General features: G+C 39.3%; 1 protein-coding gene across 1 annotated transcript in view; it reads right to left on the bottom strand.

The window, feature by feature from the left end:
* The window catches only part of LOC133624502 (complement C3-like), an 87737-nt gene that overhangs the window by 53950 nt on the left and 15836 nt on the right, over positions 1–17951 (bottom strand). Inside the window, exons 2-11 of the mRNA XM_061988109.2 lie at positions 15761–15956; positions 15522–15684; positions 15352–15446; positions 12228–12319; positions 11928–12010; positions 11761–11848; positions 11578–11680; positions 6156–6276; positions 5932–6047; positions 166–312 (exon numbers count right to left, since the gene is read on the bottom strand). Coding sequence (XP_061844093.2) covers positions 166–312; positions 5932–6047; positions 6156–6276; positions 11578–11680; positions 11761–11848; positions 11928–12010; positions 12228–12319; positions 15352–15446; positions 15522–15684; positions 15761–15956 — 1204 coding nt within the window. The remainder of the gene's footprint in view (positions 1–165; positions 313–5931; positions 6048–6155; positions 6277–11577; positions 11681–11760; positions 11849–11927; positions 12011–12227; positions 12320–15351; positions 15447–15521; positions 15685–15760; positions 15957–17951) is intronic.

The following is a 17951-nucleotide window of genomic DNA, read 5'->3' as shown; positions in this document are numbered from 1 at the left end:
AATTAATGTTGGTCTGGCAAATTGGAATTGGGCACACACCTCTGTAGTAAATCCAACCAGATGGGGCAGTCTAGCATCAACATGAACAACCCTTATGCACTTTTTGTATAAAATGTTGCTTTATTAAACATAAACTTATGAACAGTAGCTTTATTTAATACTCACATTGATTGTCAATTTTGGATCCCTTGCGACTGTATTGAGGGTGAGTTTGGCAGTTCCACTGTCTGTAGTGATGCCTCTCACCTCACCTGGATTCACCACCACCGGAACATCTTTTGCTGGAGATTTATCCGGGTTCAGAACTTCAACCTGTCATCCAAGACACATTCAATAAGTTATGTTGAAAACAGATAATCAAAAGTCAAAAGATATAGACATGTAGACCAAACAGGGCTATGTGGTAGTTGAACTTAAGTTATTTTGTGTCAATTTATAACTTGACTGATAAGAACAATATGATACTAGAACACCACCACTCAACAGTAAATGTAGTTTCAAAATGGAATTGGAGCAAATACAAGAACATTTAAAGGATTTTGTAATTGGTTTGCCTTGTTGAGCTACATGACAGAAGGGGGTATTGAGAACCTAATTTTTGTAGTGCCGTACGAAACTTCTACGAGTAGTGGGCTGTCAGGCCCTCTGTGCTTGCCGAACATACATTATGATCATAAATTGATAACATTTAATGAAAGTTTAAATTTTCTTTCCCTACAAATATAAAAGTATTCATCATGTTCGCTTAATGTCATATTAGGCTCAAGTGTTGCTGGTTTTACGTTAATGCTTTTATCCAATTAGTTTTCAGCTAGCTTGTTGCCAGCGCCATGGGGAATCACATACAGTTGATAAACAGTTGCAATAGCCAATTAGATCACGAGTTGTTGACAGTAGCCCTTCTCGGTTGTTTCGTGTTGAACAACACTTTCATAACTTTTACGCATGCCGTGATTTTATACTCACTTGTGACTCACACGAGTGAGTATTCACTCACACGTTGTGTTGCGAGAGCAGAAAGTGACGCACCAGAGCCAGAAATCCGATATCAACTCGCTTTTTTAACCCACAAGGAAGGAGAGCAAAACGTTCATTATGTTGTTGATATTTATCTGTAAGGTCATTTCTAAGGACATTTCAAGAGAAGCCAGATCTCGTGAGCCGAGGTCGGCCAACCCCCGGGCTAACTAACCTGTCTCAGCCAATGAAAGGGTTTGTCACCGCCAGTTCCAATCAAATCAACCCCTGGATTACGGCTTTCGATGGGCGCTACAAATAGTGAGTTGAAATATTGTACTCCTTTTTTTTTTTTCATTTAATATGTTTTTACAATCATAACATTTTTGACAGTACCACGTTGAGATATGTTTTAATTGCTGATGTGGGTTTATTGATTTTTTTTAAATGCGCTGGAAAATGGCCCATTTTGTACACTATTGAGGTGGTTCAATGTCCAGTAGTGCGCAAGTGTGTTTAAGTATAGTATGTATGTAGCCGTGGTCATGTGGTGACATACACGATGGTATTATGAGAGGTATTTATTAAAGTCGGACTAAGGCTAGGCCTGGACTAAGCCAGATAACCCCTCAAACCAGGGGTGTCCAAACTTTTTCCACTGAGGGCCGCACTCTGAAAAATCAAACCAAGCGGGGGGCCATTTTGATATTTTTTATTTTAAAAACCAATACAATATATGTATAAAAAATATATACATTTAGGCCTCCACTCAGGCTTGATCCCGGAGAACCCAAAGGCTTTTGGTCAAAAAAATAAGAAAAATGTGTCATTATTCAGTATTATTATTTGTATTATTATTCAAGTTTAAATCTCTAGATCAACATTAGGTCTATCTGTCAATATAACGGTTTTAAAGATTTAAGTTGTATGCTCTTGTTGTCAAAGAAAACCCTGTTTTTTTATGGAAAAAATACAAAATATGCCATATTTTCACACAATAAAATTTTTAAGTGGAATATTTCAGATTATATAATAATTGGAGCCTTAAAAAGGTCAATAACTCATAACAACATTGATTTTAATTCATTATTATTTTTTGAGCAATGACACGTAAAAACAAATCACACTAAAATTATTGGGGATCCAAATAATTATAGTGTTAAAAAATAAATTCTATTTTTTTTTTTACTGTTTACTTTTAACACAATAATCTCGAGATCAACTTCAGATCAATTATACGTTTTATTGTTGTTTATGTTTTTCGTTTGTTCGTTTTAGGCCCTTTAAAAAAACAGCTCAGTTTTTTATATGGCAAACACAAAATATGCAACATTTTCCCCAAAAATATCTCAAATGTGATGTAATTGGAGCCTTGAATAGCTCAATAATTCATAAAGACATTGATTTTGATTCATTATTATTTTTTAAAGAAAGAAACAGCCTGCATGGCAGCTTTGTGTTATTAGAGTAAACATTGCGACATTTTCTTGTTACATTTCACCTGTTTGCTCTTTTATACCACTTATCATGTTTTTAATTTTTTTCAATCGTATTTTTAAAATGTGCCGTGGGGTCGTTAAAAAATTACCTGCGGGCCACAAATGGCCCCCGGGCCGCACTTTGGACACCCCTGCCTTAAACGAATAATTATTTAGCCTAAGCCTCGTTTCAGCCACACTAAATTAGTGTTTACGGTAACCCTCATCGGACAATTTTTTACACGGGTAAGTGCGCCGTTTATTTCTTGAATCTCCGGCTCTTAGCTCTGTATGGACTCATTGATCGTTTACAAACCGAGTTCGGAGAGGAAGTGACGCCAGAAAGACCTCGCCCCACACAGGAAGTGACGTCAGAAAGATTGAGGCGAGTCATCCAGACATGCCCGTGTGGAAATCACACATACCTTAAGAGAAGCAAACCGGCGATTGCAGCTATTTCGGATACAACACATCTCAGACGGCAGCATAGCAATGTTGAGCGACGGTTTTGGATAAGGCCTGGAAGAACGGAAGCTTGGTGGGATATGTTTGTCACCGAGTGTGTTGTGCCAGCTGAACGGCAAGAGAACTTTCGAATGTCCAGGTCAGCTGTAATTCTACTTAGTGAAAAACTTTGTCCATTTGTCGAAGGGGAGACAACGACAGACTACGAAAAACAGTGAATACATTATGACTGGCAAAACAAACTATTACTAGTTATTGTCCGCCATGTATGTCGAGCGATTACTCAACGTCTAGTTTTGTGCTCCATAACTATTGTGAAGCCATGAAGTGGTTGCGGCCGTCAAGTACGACCGCCAATTTCAGCCTACAAGCACAGTGTCTTGAACAAATATCTATGATTGTTGTAAAATGTTCTTTATCACATTGTTTATTTTCACACGTCCATTAAAGATATGATTCATGTATGATGGCTCAGGTGTGATTCACTACAATAGTCTAACAGCTGCTGATGGTGAGGCAAGCAAGGTTTACTGTTAAGAGAAATGTGGCAATAGTCTACATTGAAACACAGGGTAAGGATACACTTCCAGGTCAGAGGTGACTATGACGCGCGCATTTTTTTTTTGCGCATGCGTACTAGGTCACGTTGCGCCAGCGGACGGGAAGGGGTCTTAAACGACCATTGTGTGTGTGTGGACACGGGTAAGGTTAGGTGGGATTTACCCTGGATAGTGTAAACGGGGCCTAGGTGTGAAATGCACGGGGCCTCCACTGAGTTCTACACATACTTGCCAACCTTGAGACCTCCGATTGCGGGAGGTGGGGGGAGGGGAGTGTGTGGTCGGGGTGGGACGGGGGCGTGGCTAAAAGGGGAGGAGTATATTTACAGCTAGAATTCACCAAGTCAAGTATTTCATATATATATAGATATATATATATATATATATATATATATATATATATATATATATATATATATAATATATATATATATATATATATGTATTTTATTATATATATATATATATATATATATATATAAAATAAATACTTGAATTTCAGTGTTCATTTATTTACACATATACACACACATAACACTCATCTACTCATTGTTGAGTTAAGGGTTGAGTTGTCCATCCTTGTTCTATTCTCTGTCACTATTTTTCTAACCATGCTGAACACCCTCTCTGATGATGCATTGATGTGTGGCACGCACAAAAGTGCTTTCATCAAATGCACTAGATGGCAGTATTGTCCTGTTTAAGAGTGTCACAACATTGCTGTTTACGGCAGACGAACTGCTTTACGGTATACAAAAACGTGACTGCTGTTGTGTGTTGTTGCCGCGCTGGGAGGACGTTAATGAAACTGTCTAACAATAAACCCACATAAGAAACCAAGATTTCGCCCTCCATCATTCTACAGTTATAGCGTGATTGGGCAGGTATGCTGTTTATATTGTGGGTCCATGAGGACCTGAGTCCGCCTGAATTTCGGGAGATTTTCGGGAGAAAATTTGTCGCAGGAGGTTTTCGGGAGAGGCGCTGAATTTTGGGAGTCTACCGGAAAATCCGGGAGGGTTGGCAAGTCTGGTTCTACACAACTGCAAACTACAACTACAGTAGTAAGTAATTGGTATAATAATGCTTCCCTAATACAGTCTGACAAATCTGTGACTGTTTTTGAAAATCTTAATATTTTCAAAGAGTGGCTATATATCTCAATATAAAACCAATTCACCGCAAAATCTTGTCAATCTCTAAGGAATTTTTGTTATTGTAAGTTCAGTTCAGTTCAGTTTCAGTTTATTTGGAACATGCATACGATACAATGTAATTCATCACATATTTCCAGTTGTTTCATTACAGCACGTCCGAAAAGGAGTAGGAAGAAGCTGAGCTTATTTAATCCTACCCCTTTTCATACCATCGCAATTTTATCCTATTTTCTTGTTCTCTGTAACATAACAGTGAACAAATAAATAATAAACAAATAATATACCATAGTACAGGGGTCGGCAACCCGCGGCTCGAGAGCCGCATGCGGCTCTTTAGCGCCGCCCTAGTGGCTCTCTAGAGCTTTTTCAAAAATGTATGAAAAATGGAAAAAGATGAGGGGAAAAAAATATATTTTTTGTTTTAATATGGTTTCTGTAGGAGGACAAACATGACACAAACCTCCCTAATTGTTACAAAGCACACTGTTTATATTAAACATGCCTCACTGATTCGAGTATATACTAATTTTGGCGGTCCTTGAACTCACCGTAGTTTGTTTACATGTATAACTTTCTCCGACTTTCTAGGACGTGTTTTATGCCACTTCTTTTTCTGTCATTTTGCCCACCAAACTTTTAACGTTGTGCATGAATGCACAAATGTGAGTTTTGTTGATGTTATTGACTTGTGTGGAGTGCTAATCAGACATATTTGGTCACTGCATGACTGCAAGCTAATCGATGCTAACATGCTATTTAGGCTAGCTATATGTACATATTGCATCAATATGCGTCATCTGTAGGTATATTTGAGGTCATTTAGTTTCCTTTAAGTCCTCTTAATTCAATGTATATCTCATGACACACTATCTGTATGTAATATGGCTTTTAATTTGTTGCGGCTCCAGACAGATTTGTTTTTGTATTTTTGGTCCAATATGGCTCTTTCAACATTTTGGGTTGCCGACCCCTGCCATAGTAAGTAAACAAATATTAAATACATAAATTATCTTTGAATTTTAAAAAAAGGGTTCAAGATATTCATCATAATTATTGTTCTGTGTACTCTGTGAACACTTGTAGTTTGAACAGTCTCTTCAACTGAATCATATTGGTGCCTTGTTTGATTTCTTTGGTTAATCCATTCCATAATTTAATTCCACATACTGATACGCTAAAGGTTTTAAGTGTTGCACATGCATACAAATGTTTTAAATGACATTTTCCTCTAAGGTTAAGAATTGTTGTACATTCTTGGGTAGCAGGTTATAGTTTGCTTTGTACATAATTTTTAAAAGTAGATATGAACTTTACCGTAACATCAAAGGACATTCCTGGTTTGAAATATTTGGGTGTTTTCTTGAAGTGGATAGCGTAAGGAGAGGTGACGACCTGAATGCCTCTTAACTCGGCCTCTACCATTTCACTACCTGTGAACACAAAATGCACACACAGCAAGGTATTTTTTAGACACACTAAATAACGGTTAACTGTTGCAGTTGAATTGGGGTGAGAGCTAATTCTGCACGCTGGCCTACCACTTCGTGTCAGCACGCTGACAGCCACAAACATGTGATGCCCCAGCAGCTCATGGATGTTTGGGAATGTTTGGGTGATGTGCGCTCTCTTGAGTGTGACGGCTCCAACACCTCTGTCAACCTAAAAGGTCAAAACAGACAATGGATGAGTAAATAAATGGTGAACATTCTCTCTGTGGTGTTATTTCTTTTGCAAACCTTTTTGATGACAAACACTGTCATCTTTGCGTGACAACATGAAATATTGGTGACACGTGCATTAAGGTGGTGGGGTGTTGGTCATGTTTTTGCAATGCCAGCCATTAAGGGCTGTTTTTATTTTTTGGGAAAGTATATCATTTTTTAAGTAGATAAGTGATTCAACTGTAAAAATTAATTTGCATCATTTTTTTCCTGCTGGTGGCAGGAGCTCTGTGCTCTTGTGTCATCCTTTTGTGTTCTTGGTGTTTCCCTCTTGTTTTTATGTGGTTTTTTTTTTTTTTGCCTTTTGGTTCGGGACCCTTTGAGACTGTGCGACAAGGGGTGGCACTTTCATGACTTCTGCTGTGCATTTTTGTGGGCTTCTGGATCTGCCTCCCGGGAGCCTTTTGGCCATGGAGACCAGCTGCTGGGTCTCTGCCACACCAGAGTCCGTTTGGAGAGACTGGAGGAGATGTGGATGAAGAGACAGGGCTGCGGAGCTGGCGCTGGGACGGACAAGCTTCACAGTGTCTTGGCTGAATGAGCAGGTATCGGACGCCTCGGTCTCCTTGGACGCATCCTCGCTCATCCATGCGGACTGTACACTGGCCGTGAGTTGGTGGTCGGCCAAGGGCAGATTCGGCTCTCTTGGTTGCTTTGTTGGGTCTGCTCCTGTCTCTGGTAGGGATGTCCCGATCCAGGTTTTTGCACTTCCGATCCGATACCGATATTGTTTTTGCACTTCCGATCCGATACCGATACTGACCGATACCGATACTGACAGATACTGGCCTATCCGAGCATGTATTGAAGTTTAAAGTTATTTAGCCTACTTAGTTGTCAGAATCATGTTGAAAAGGGTTTTAGTACTCTTGATAACAACTAGCCAGCTGAATTAGGGGAGTTTGAATAATACACAATGGTTGGTAACAAGAAACTGACCTGTTTATTCAAGGATAAACACAAAAGAGACAAAATTATACATGACAAACAGAAATGGCATCATTGAACTAGGGCTGGGCGATATGGCCTTTTTTTAATATTGCGATGTTTTAAGGCCATGTCACGATACACCATATATATGTGGATATGTTTAGTCCATGTCACGATACACCATATATATGTGGATATGTTTAGTCCATGTCACGATACACCATATATATGTGGATATTTTTCCTTAGCCTTGAATGAACACTTGATGCATATAATCACAGCAGTATGATGATTCTATGTGTCTACATTAAAACATTCTTCTTCATACTGCATTAATATATGCTACTTTTAAACTTTCATGCAGAGAAGGAAATCACAACTAAAAAAAATCACTAATTTTTTCATACGGTGTTGATCTGGAAATGTTTGCCTCGGCATTTTGATGGTGTGGGCGTGTGGCACCGAATGGAGATAAACGTCTCGACAGACGTTACAATATTTGAACAATGATGACGAAAACTGTTTTCTCTGTCGTGTCCGTGTGTCGAAAATTGTTACGCGCTTATTTTTTTATTTGATTTTGTGCGTGGTATAGATTTGCCGTGCGCAATTGCACAGGCGCGCAACTTAGAGGGAGCGTTGCTAGCACGGCTGCGCTAGCATCACAGCTAACGTTAGCCATGCTACCTCTCTGCTCGGGGAGGGCGTATACGTATGTGACGTATGACGTGACAGTATGTGACGTATGACGTGACAGTATGTGACGTGTGTAAGAAGGTGCGCTTGTTGTCTGTGAGAGGAAGACACAGGAAAGAGTGAGAAGAGCCTGTCGTGTAATGCCAGCAGCTAAAAGCAACTGCGTGAGAATCCACAGACCTGTGGATGTGTTGAAGGTGTGCTGGAAAATGCGGAACCGAAATTAGGGAGCAGCAGAAAAGTGGAATGTATTATTTAGATAGGTGCGTTGGAAAACACGGACCGGAGTTTTTTTAAAAACTGGATCTGGATCGGCATTTTCCCATACCTTGCCGATACGCATTTTTTGGCAAATATCGGCGGCCGATCCGATCCAAATATCGGATCGGGACATCCCTAGTCTCTGGCCATGCTCTCCCACCCCAGCAGAGGATGGCGTGGAACACCGCAGAGGCCATCACAGTGTGTGTGGGTGTTGAAATTATGTTTTTGTTTGGTTGCTTGTCTATGCATGGTGCAATAATGTGTGCGCAATGCACAATATTGGTTGATTATTTGGCCTCAGTCTAGACCCCCTCTCCAGGGGCCCAGGCTTAGACTGAGTACTTCTGATTCTGAACTTCCTACAGTATGAAAGGGATTCATATTACCCCATTCTTGGGTGGTTCTCCTGGGAGAGAAAGGTGGGGGGTTAATTTTGCGGTGCAAAATGATGGAACGTGGCACTCTAGATAGCAACTGGCGCTGTGGTCAAAGTTGGAATTGCCACAAAACACATTTTAAGACATTAAAAAAACTACCGGCATCTGGTGGCCAAAGCGGATAGTGCGCCCCCCCAATTTGTCACAATTCATGTCTGAGGTAAACCAAGACTGGTTGGGTCATATGAATCCCCTTACTACTGTATGTGCGTATCTCAATGACTTCCTGTTTCTGTTCCTAGATCGCCATTCAGTCATCAAAGTGGACCTGGCACAACACAAGGGAGATGTATTTTTAAGATGTCACCAATTTATTATTCTTCAAATTTTGCCACAAAAATATATAGGTCATATATGTACATACTGCCATTTAATGGACGAGTACTCAATTTTACTTTTTAGGGGTGAAAAAGGAACTTCTCGGAATTTGAAGTAATGTCTATGATGTACTGTACGCCTGTCTGAGCCTCCCCTGGGAAGAAACGCTTCAGCAGCCTGCATGATACGTCTGCCTGAGTCGCTCACGAGCGATTAATGTAAACATGGATCTCTGTATGATTTTTCAACCAAAGGTACCGCCACATACTGACTAAAACACCGGCTGTGATGAAACAGGTCATGATTCAGTAGCCTAATGGGACTCTAGACCATTGCCTCAAAACCAGAAGTGCCCGGATGTACGTGATTGCAACCCAGCAATAGATCATAAAACTGAAAAAGGTTTTATAGCAAGTAACAAAAGTAAACCATATAACACTTTGTTTTTTTTAAACTTGTCTAGTTCAATTTAAAAGCAGCAATGGCTAGTGCACAATAACTGAACAAAGCAAAAACTACTATTGGCTCCCATTTGGGGTTTGCCCTTAAGCCTTCCTGTATCCAGAGACTTAATCCCTGAGTTCATAAACAATAACCAAAAACATCCATTCTGTAATGAAAAGAACAAGGAAAAGAAAAAAATGACGATCGAATCCCTTCAGTATTGTTTGTATACCATACTTGCCAACCTTGAGTCCTCCGATTTCGGGGGGGTGTTCGGGGGGTGGGGCGGGGCGTAGTTGGGGGCGTGGTTAAGAGGGGAGGAGTATATTGACAGCTAGAATTCACCAAGTCAAGTATTTCATACACATATATATATGTATAGGAAATAGGTAAAGCAAGAACGAATATTAAATACAAATGTATTTCAGTTTTAGGAGTTAAATGGTGGAATAAGCTCAGTGATGAGTTGAAGACATGTACTTCTTTGTTAAGGTTTAAGAAAACATTGAAAGGTGAGATAATTGAAAATTATAAAATATAGTAACAATTACTTTCATCCCATTGATTTTTTTTTTTTTTTTAACATTGATGTTCCAGGTAATCTTATTTTCAGTGAAGGTATAGGATAGGCAAATATAAGCTTTGGCTTCAGCCTATTCCTTTTTCGGTCATGCTTTTTCTTTTCCTTTTGTGTGTAAATGTGTATGATTGTTATACTGTATATGTATAGTCTGTACTTTTAAACTGGTCACACAAAATGGTTAATGGTTGATGGTTGATTATATGACCGAAATAAACTTATTTCATTCATAAACTTATTTCATTCATTCAAATTCATTCATATATATATCCTGAAAATATGCAAACAAAACTGTGTTTAGATAATTGATACTTCAAACTTGCATAAATATAACATGAATATAACATAACTTGGCTTCTGAGAGCTTCAAAATGTAATGAATAAAATGCTACAGTTGTTGATAAACAAGCAATTATTTTAATAAATAAATATGGTCATTTTAAATGAATTATTATGATAATTTAAAATTAATTATTTCAAATAGGTTTATTTTAATGTACCGGTATAATTCTATGGCTGGATGTAATAAGGAGTCAGAAAAAATACAAATAAAAATACAATTAATTTGGATGTTTTTAGCAAAATATAGTAAAAATGTATTTAGTTGTTTTTTTTAAATTAATAAATATATTTATTTTTAGGTAAGATAAACATAGTAATACAATTTATCTCTAGTCTGGATGATTTAGTTATTGTCACCCTGTTGTCCTCCTGTAGTGAAAAAAGGCTGTCCTCACTCAGGTCCGCATGGAGCTGGAGGGGGCGTGGCCTCCAGCTCCGGCTGAAAATCAGGAGATTTTCGGGAGAATATTTGTCCCGGGAGGTTTTCGGGTGATTCGCTGAATTTCGGGAGTCTCCCGGAAAATTCGGGAGGGTTGGCAAGTATGTTGTATACTGAGACTATACCAGGTATCGATATTATCGACATCTGGGTCGATCGCCCCTATTTAGATTGAAGGGTTAGCGGTTAGCTTCTTGTGTCGTCCTGCTCGTCCTTTTCCTCTTGTGAACCGTGGTGGTGAGGGTTAGTATCTTAGAAGCGGCTTCGCATTGTGGATAGACAATGCCTTTGCTGAACCTTGCTTTCAAATTGGAGTTGTTCTGACAAGACACGCTGAAATCCATGAAACTCCTGCATGTGTGTAACAAGGAATATAGAAATGCATTTGTGTCTCCCTGAGTGTGCATCCCTTTTGAAGGAATGAGTACAATCTTTAGCTATTCAAACACTGTGACACAGCTGTGGTAAAGATCTTTTTCAGCTCATCAGCCAATCACTGATCAGTAAAAAAAAAAAAGGCAAATATCTGCCTCGAGCCGATCCTGACCATGGCACATCTCTAGAAATAAATTTTAATTTGGAATTTTGCCTATCGTTCACAATCTTTATTAGAGACAAGAACACGCATGTCTTTTTGTGGTTGGATGGTTAACGAATAATTATTGGTTACAGACCACCAAGGTAAATTGGTCAAATACCCATGCCTAATATCTGCCCGAATCTGTTTCTGCAGTCATGCTGTTTAATAAAAGGAGATGCAAGATAAGTTTAAGTATATTCTGCACTTACAGACACTCTCTGAAGAGAAGCGGGAAAGCTCTTCTTTTGGCCGTCGTACAAAATCCCAAACACCACGTACGCTGTCCCATCGACTTCCTTACCAAAAAGATACCTAAACCACATGACAGTAGGCCATTTGAAATCCACACACTGATTTTTAAAAAGTTACCTTAAAACAGAACATTCACATACGTGGCTCTGATGTTGACAGTGAACTCTTCGTTGTCCTGATAGAAGAAGGGAACCACGGGTGTCAACTTGACTTCAAAACTGGGGAGTACTGCAAAAAAAATGTAAATGCATAAAAATTACACAATACAATTTTCTGTGAGGCAGTTTATGATGTAGGAGGTCCTCACCATACTCTTTGACCTCAAACTGCGCAGAGAAACTTTGCTGTGGGTGACTTTGGAACTTTGCCACCACTTTCCACAATCCGGTGCTACACAAAATATTTTGAAAGTCAAAACTTTTCAGAGGCAGTTGGATCCATTAATGTTTTCTACGTCTGTCATACGGGTTAAATTCATATTTACATTTACAATTTGAAAATGCTAATACTTGCTTGACTCAATGGTCTAAATGCTGAGTTGTTGAATACAACTAAACATTCATAACTAAGATTCTGTAAGTGTAAAACAGCAAACAAAATATCTCACCTGACAATATCAGGGAGTTGAAAACTTCCACTGTGCATCCCTGATTTCAGAAAGACTGCTGCTTCAAGAGATAAAATGATGCCTTCGGGCGTCTGAGAATAAAGAACATGGGGCAGTCTTGATCATCAATGTCACAAGTTTACTACCGGTAATGTATTATGTAGTTAAAAAATGAATACATTTTAGGTCATTAGTAGTGGCTATGGCTGACTTAAATGCAACCAGGGTAGGATCAATTCCCACTTAGTGACTGGTGATCAGTACGGTTTAGTCTACCTTTTGCACACAATCAGGTGGGATAAACTGCAACTTTCTATGGACCCTGAAACCAGGGCTGGCCCTAGGCTTTGTGTGACACTAAACAAAAATCTGTTTGTTGCCCCGTTCGGTCTTTAATATGACTTATTATTAGTAGTATTATTAGACTCCTGAAAGGTCCCTACCCCACCCTAAACATGATGTCACCACCCCACATACTGTACACACACTCAGTATAGTTACGTGCACTAAAAAACTAATTTTTGAATTAACTTGGTTGAAACTAACTTTTTAAAGGGGAACATTATCACCAGACCTATGTAAGCGTCAATATATACCTTGATGTTGCAGAAAAAAGACCATATATTTTTTTAGCCGATTTCCGAACTCTAAATGGGTGAATTTTGGCGAATTAAACGCCTTTCTATTATTCGCTCTCGGAGCGATGACGTCACAACGTGACGTCACATCGGGAAGCAATCCGCCATTTTCTCAAACACATTACAAACACCGAGTCAAATCAGCTCTGTTATTTTCCGGTTTTTTGACTGTTTTCCGTACCTTGGAGACATCATGCCTCGTTGGTGTGTTGTCAGAGGGTGTAACAACACGAACAGGGACGGATTCAAGTTGCACCAGTGGCCCAAAGATGCGAAAGTGGCAAGAAATTGGACGTTTGTTCCGCACACTTTACCGACGAAAGCTATGCTACGACAGAGATGGCAAGAATGTGTGGATATCCTGCGACACTCAAAGCAGATGCATTTCCAACAATAAAGTCAAAGAAATCTGCCGCCAGACCCCCAGGAAAAGAGAGCGGATGAGGGTATGTCTACAGAATATATTAATTGATGAAAATTGGGCTGTCTGCACTCTCAAAGTGCATGTTGTTGCCAAATGTATTTCATATGCTGTAAACCTAGTTCATAGTTGTTAGTTTCCTTTAATGCCAAACAAACACATACCAATCGTTGGTTAGAAGGCGATCGCCAAATTCGTCCTCGCTTTCTCCCGTGTCGCTGGCTGTCGTGTCGTTTTCGTCGGTTTCGCTTGCATAGGGTTTAAACCGATATGGCTCAATAGCTTCAGTTTCTTCTTCAATTTCGTTTTCGCTACCTGCCTCCACACTACAACCATCCGTTTCAATACATGCGTAATCTGTTGAATCGCTTAAGCCGCTGAAATCCGAGTCTGAATCCGAGCTAATGTCGCTATATCTTGCTGTTCTATCCGCCATGTTTGTTTGTATCGGCATCACTATGTGACGTCACAGGAAAATGGACGGGTGTATATAATGATGGTTAAAATCAGGCACTTTGAAGCTTTTTTTTAGGGATATTGCGTGATGGGTAAAATTTTGAAAAAAACTTCAAAAAATAAAATAAGCCACTGGGAACTGATTTTTAATGGTTTTAACCCTTCTGAAATTGTGATAATGTTCCCCTTTAAAGCAGATGTAAAAACTTAAATAAAGCTTGTAATGTAAAATTTTATATGGAAAAAAAAATCTTTTTGACTTTTTAAAAATGGGATTAACATATCGAGATGATGTCTTATCTTCCCAACGTGATAACCCGGACGCCCAGTAGATGGCGCACTCCGTGATACAAAAGCCCACAGAATTACATGTTTATGTCTTTGTTTCATCAATAATGCTTTTCATCAAGCCTTTGACCATGTGTTATCATTTGGCCTTTTCTAGGGGGTCTAAAGGCTCCCTAAAATTTTCTTAAACCTAAAGTATTTGGTTAAAAAAAAAAGCAGAGTTTTTTTTTCTTTTTACAAAAAAAGTGCTCTACTAGGTTACTTGAATGCACCACCGTTATGACCTATGACAGGGGTCGGCAACCCAAAATGTTGAAGGAACCATATTGGACCAAAAATACAAAAAAAAATCTGTCTGGAGCCGCAAAAAATTAAAAGCCATATTACATACAGATAGTGTGTCATGAGATATAAATTGAATTAAGATGACTTAAAGGAAACTAAATGACCTCAAATATACCTACAAATGAGGAATAATGATGCAATATGTACATATAGCTAGCCTAAATAGCATGTTAGCATCGATTAGCTTGCAGTCATGCAGTGACCAAATATGCCTGATTATCACTCCACACAAGTCAATAACATCAACAAAGTTCACCTTTGTGCATTTACGCACAACGTTAAAAGTTTGGTGGACAAAATGAGACAGAAAAAGAAGTGGCATAAAACACGTGTTCGAAAGTCGGAGAAAGTTATAAATGTAAACAAACTACGATGAGTTCAAGGACCGCCAAAATTAGTAGGACAAAACGGCGCTCACCAAATACTCGAATCAGTGAAGCATGTTTAATACAAACAGTGTGCTTTATAACAATTAGGGAGGTTTGTGTCATGTTTGTCCTCCTACAGAAACCATATTAAAACAAAAAAACATTTTTTTCCCCCTCATCTTTTTCCATTTTTCATACATTTTTTAAAAAGCTCCAGAGAGCCACTAGGGCGGAGCTAAAGAGCCGCATGCGGCTCTAGAGCCGCGGGTTGCCGACCCGTGCCCTATGAGATGAATATGTGAAACTTAAACACAACTGTTTCTTCTATCATCTCGATCTGGTACCCAAACACTTTGTGTGACTGCATAAAGGTGAGCTTTGATGACATTTTGACGTCTATGTTGAGTAAAAAGTGAAGTGTTTCATGCTCGGTTTGAACCATTTTGCATTTTTCATTCAAACAACCTTATTATTAATCTATCCATCTATTATCTCTTTCTGTGATGCTTTACACTTGTGGAGGAAGACTGAAAAATTGAGCTGGGAACAATCCATTCATCCATCCATTTTTCTACCGCTTGTCCCAACAAGTGGAAATAAATACGAACCACCATCTCAATAGTTATAGCAGCCTCCACGTTGCTTTGTTGATCTCTCTCGACAGGTTCCATGCTGGGCGTGACTGCAAACATTCTGTAGTTCACTGAAAGACAGCGTGATAAGTTTGTAATTAAAAAAAAGCCAGGAATATTGCAACAACCGCTAGTGCTTTATCCACCTGTGGAGTCGGGAGTGTAGAGGTTCTTGTCCGTCTGGATGAAGATATAGCCAGACTTGAAGGACACCAACACAACTTTCTCCAGCAGTCGGTCAGGAAACTGAGCTTGCAAGTACACATACTGCTTCAAGTCAGGATCATTTCTGAAGTCTGCTGGTGGTATCTAGTATAGGAAAGACACATGTTGTTTTGATGACCTTAGAGACGCCACCAAAATAAGTGTGTAACTTTTCTGGTACCGTAATTTGCCCAAAGCTCTGGAAGTCGTTTCCACTATTAAGGGTCACCGATGTTTGTCCCAGCAGTTTGGTTTTGGTTGGATGATTCATCACCTTGATGTCCACCTTCATGTCACCCCCAGTGCAGTCTTGACACTCCACAAATATGTTTTCTGCCGTAGCTACCCGCAACAAGTTCGGGGAAGACATCAACTTCCTGTAGCACATTAGATGGGGAGAAAGCTTCAGAATATTCAGATTTAGGCCGTCCACACAAACACAGACACGTAATAAACGCATACTTATCTCTGCGTTTGGGCCTCTTGTCCACACGCAGATGCATACTTTTGTCTTTAAAAACGCAGACTTTTACAAACGCCGGCCAAAGTGAAGAGATTCAAAACTCTCCGCTTTGCGTATGCATGTAGACCGCACAAACGGAGACTTGCGATGACGTCACGGTTGTGTGCTGTCATATCCAAAGCTCAACAACACTGCCTTGCTGGCTTTAAACACACTAAAGTAGACAGTTTTATGTCGTCCACAGCTCTTTTACCACATGGGGTCCCCCAGGGCTCAATCCTTGCCCCAATTTTATTTGCGCTTTACCTTCTCCCCCTTGGTTCTATTTTTAGGAAGTACAGTATTGCATTTCATTTTTATGCCGATGATTGCCAGATTTATTTTCCCATGGCACAAAATAACACGGTTCAACGTCTTATTGACTGCCTGCACGACATCAAAGTCTGGCTTTCAGCTAACTTCCTGAGCCTAAATGAAGATAAAACAGAAGTTATGTTGTTCGGTCCAAGTCGCTCTCCCTCCCCCAACGTTGACCTCGGCACTCTGACCCCGTATCTCAGCGACTCTGTCACAAACCTGGGGGTAAAGTTTGACTCAGATTTTAAATTCGAAAAACAAATCAGCAGCGTCGTTCAAAAAGGCTTTTATCAATTACGCCAAATAGCGAAAGTGAAACCGCTTCTATCAAGACATGATCTTGAGAAATTAATCCACGCTTTTATCTCGACTCGTCTTGATTATTGTAATGCCCTGTATGTTGGCATTAGCCAGGCCTCCCTCGCCCGCCTGCAGCTCGTGCAGAACTCTGCTGCTCGTCTGCTAACACAGACCCGCAGACGTGAGCACATCACCCCTATTTTAGCGTCCCTTCACTGGCTCCCTGTGCGTTACCGAATACATTTTAAACTCCTTTTATTTGTTTTTAAATGTCTAAACAACCTCGCGCCAACCTATCTCTCCGACCTCCTTCAGCCTTACTGCCCCACCCGATCCTTAAGATCAGCCGATCAGCTGCTGTTGACGGTCCCTGACACAAGGCTGAAGCTTAGAGGTGACAGAGCTTTCGCCGTTGCTGCTCCCAAGCTCTGGAACGACCTACCTCTGAGTGTTAGACAAGCCTCCTCTCTTCCTGTTTTTAAATCTCTCTTAAAAACATACTTTTATTCCATGGCTTTTAACACTGAGTGATATCCATCCTGCAATGGCGCCCCATAATACACCTGCTGTGATCCTGTTTTTTTATGTTTTTATGTTTTTATTAATTCTATTTTAATTATTTATTTTTTATCGTGTTCTGTTTGTGTTGTGTTGTGTTTGCTCGGTACTCGTTTTATCTTTTAACCTGCTCATTGTACAGCACTTTGGCTACCCCTGTGGTAAATTTTAAATGTGCTCTATAAATAAAGTTGATTTGATTTGATTTGACTATAAGAGGAATTACTGTATGTTTGAACTTGTGTTGTAACGATACCAATATTTAGGTACCGGTACTAACATTTTTTCGGTATTTTTCTAAATAAAGGGAACCACAAAAAAATTGCATTATTATATTTATTTTAACAACAAATCTTAGGGTACATTAAATATGTTTTTTATTGCAGTTAAGTCCTTAAATAAAATTGTGAACATACTAAACAAACTTCTCTTTTAGTAGTAAGTAAACAAAGGCTCCTAATTAGTCTGCAGTAACATATTGTGTCATTTATAATTCTATTATTTTGTCAACATTATCAAGCACAAGCGGTAGAAAATGAATTATTAATCCACTTGTTAATTTACTGTTAATGTCTGCTTACTTTCTCTTTTAACATTTTCTATCTACACTTCTGTTAAAATGTAATAATCACTTATTCTTCTGTTGTTTGATACTTTACATTAGTTTTGGATGATACCACAAATTTAGGTATCG

Source organism: Nerophis lumbriciformis, linkage group LG27, assembly GCF_033978685.3.
Source record: "Nerophis lumbriciformis linkage group LG27, RoL_Nlum_v2.1, whole genome shotgun sequence".
NCBI classification, from domain to species: Eukaryota; Metazoa; Chordata; class Actinopteri; order Syngnathiformes; family Syngnathidae; genus Nerophis; species Nerophis lumbriciformis.
The sequence above is the reverse complement of the archived record's forward strand: the minus strand, read 5'-3'. Positions and strand labels throughout refer to the sequence as shown.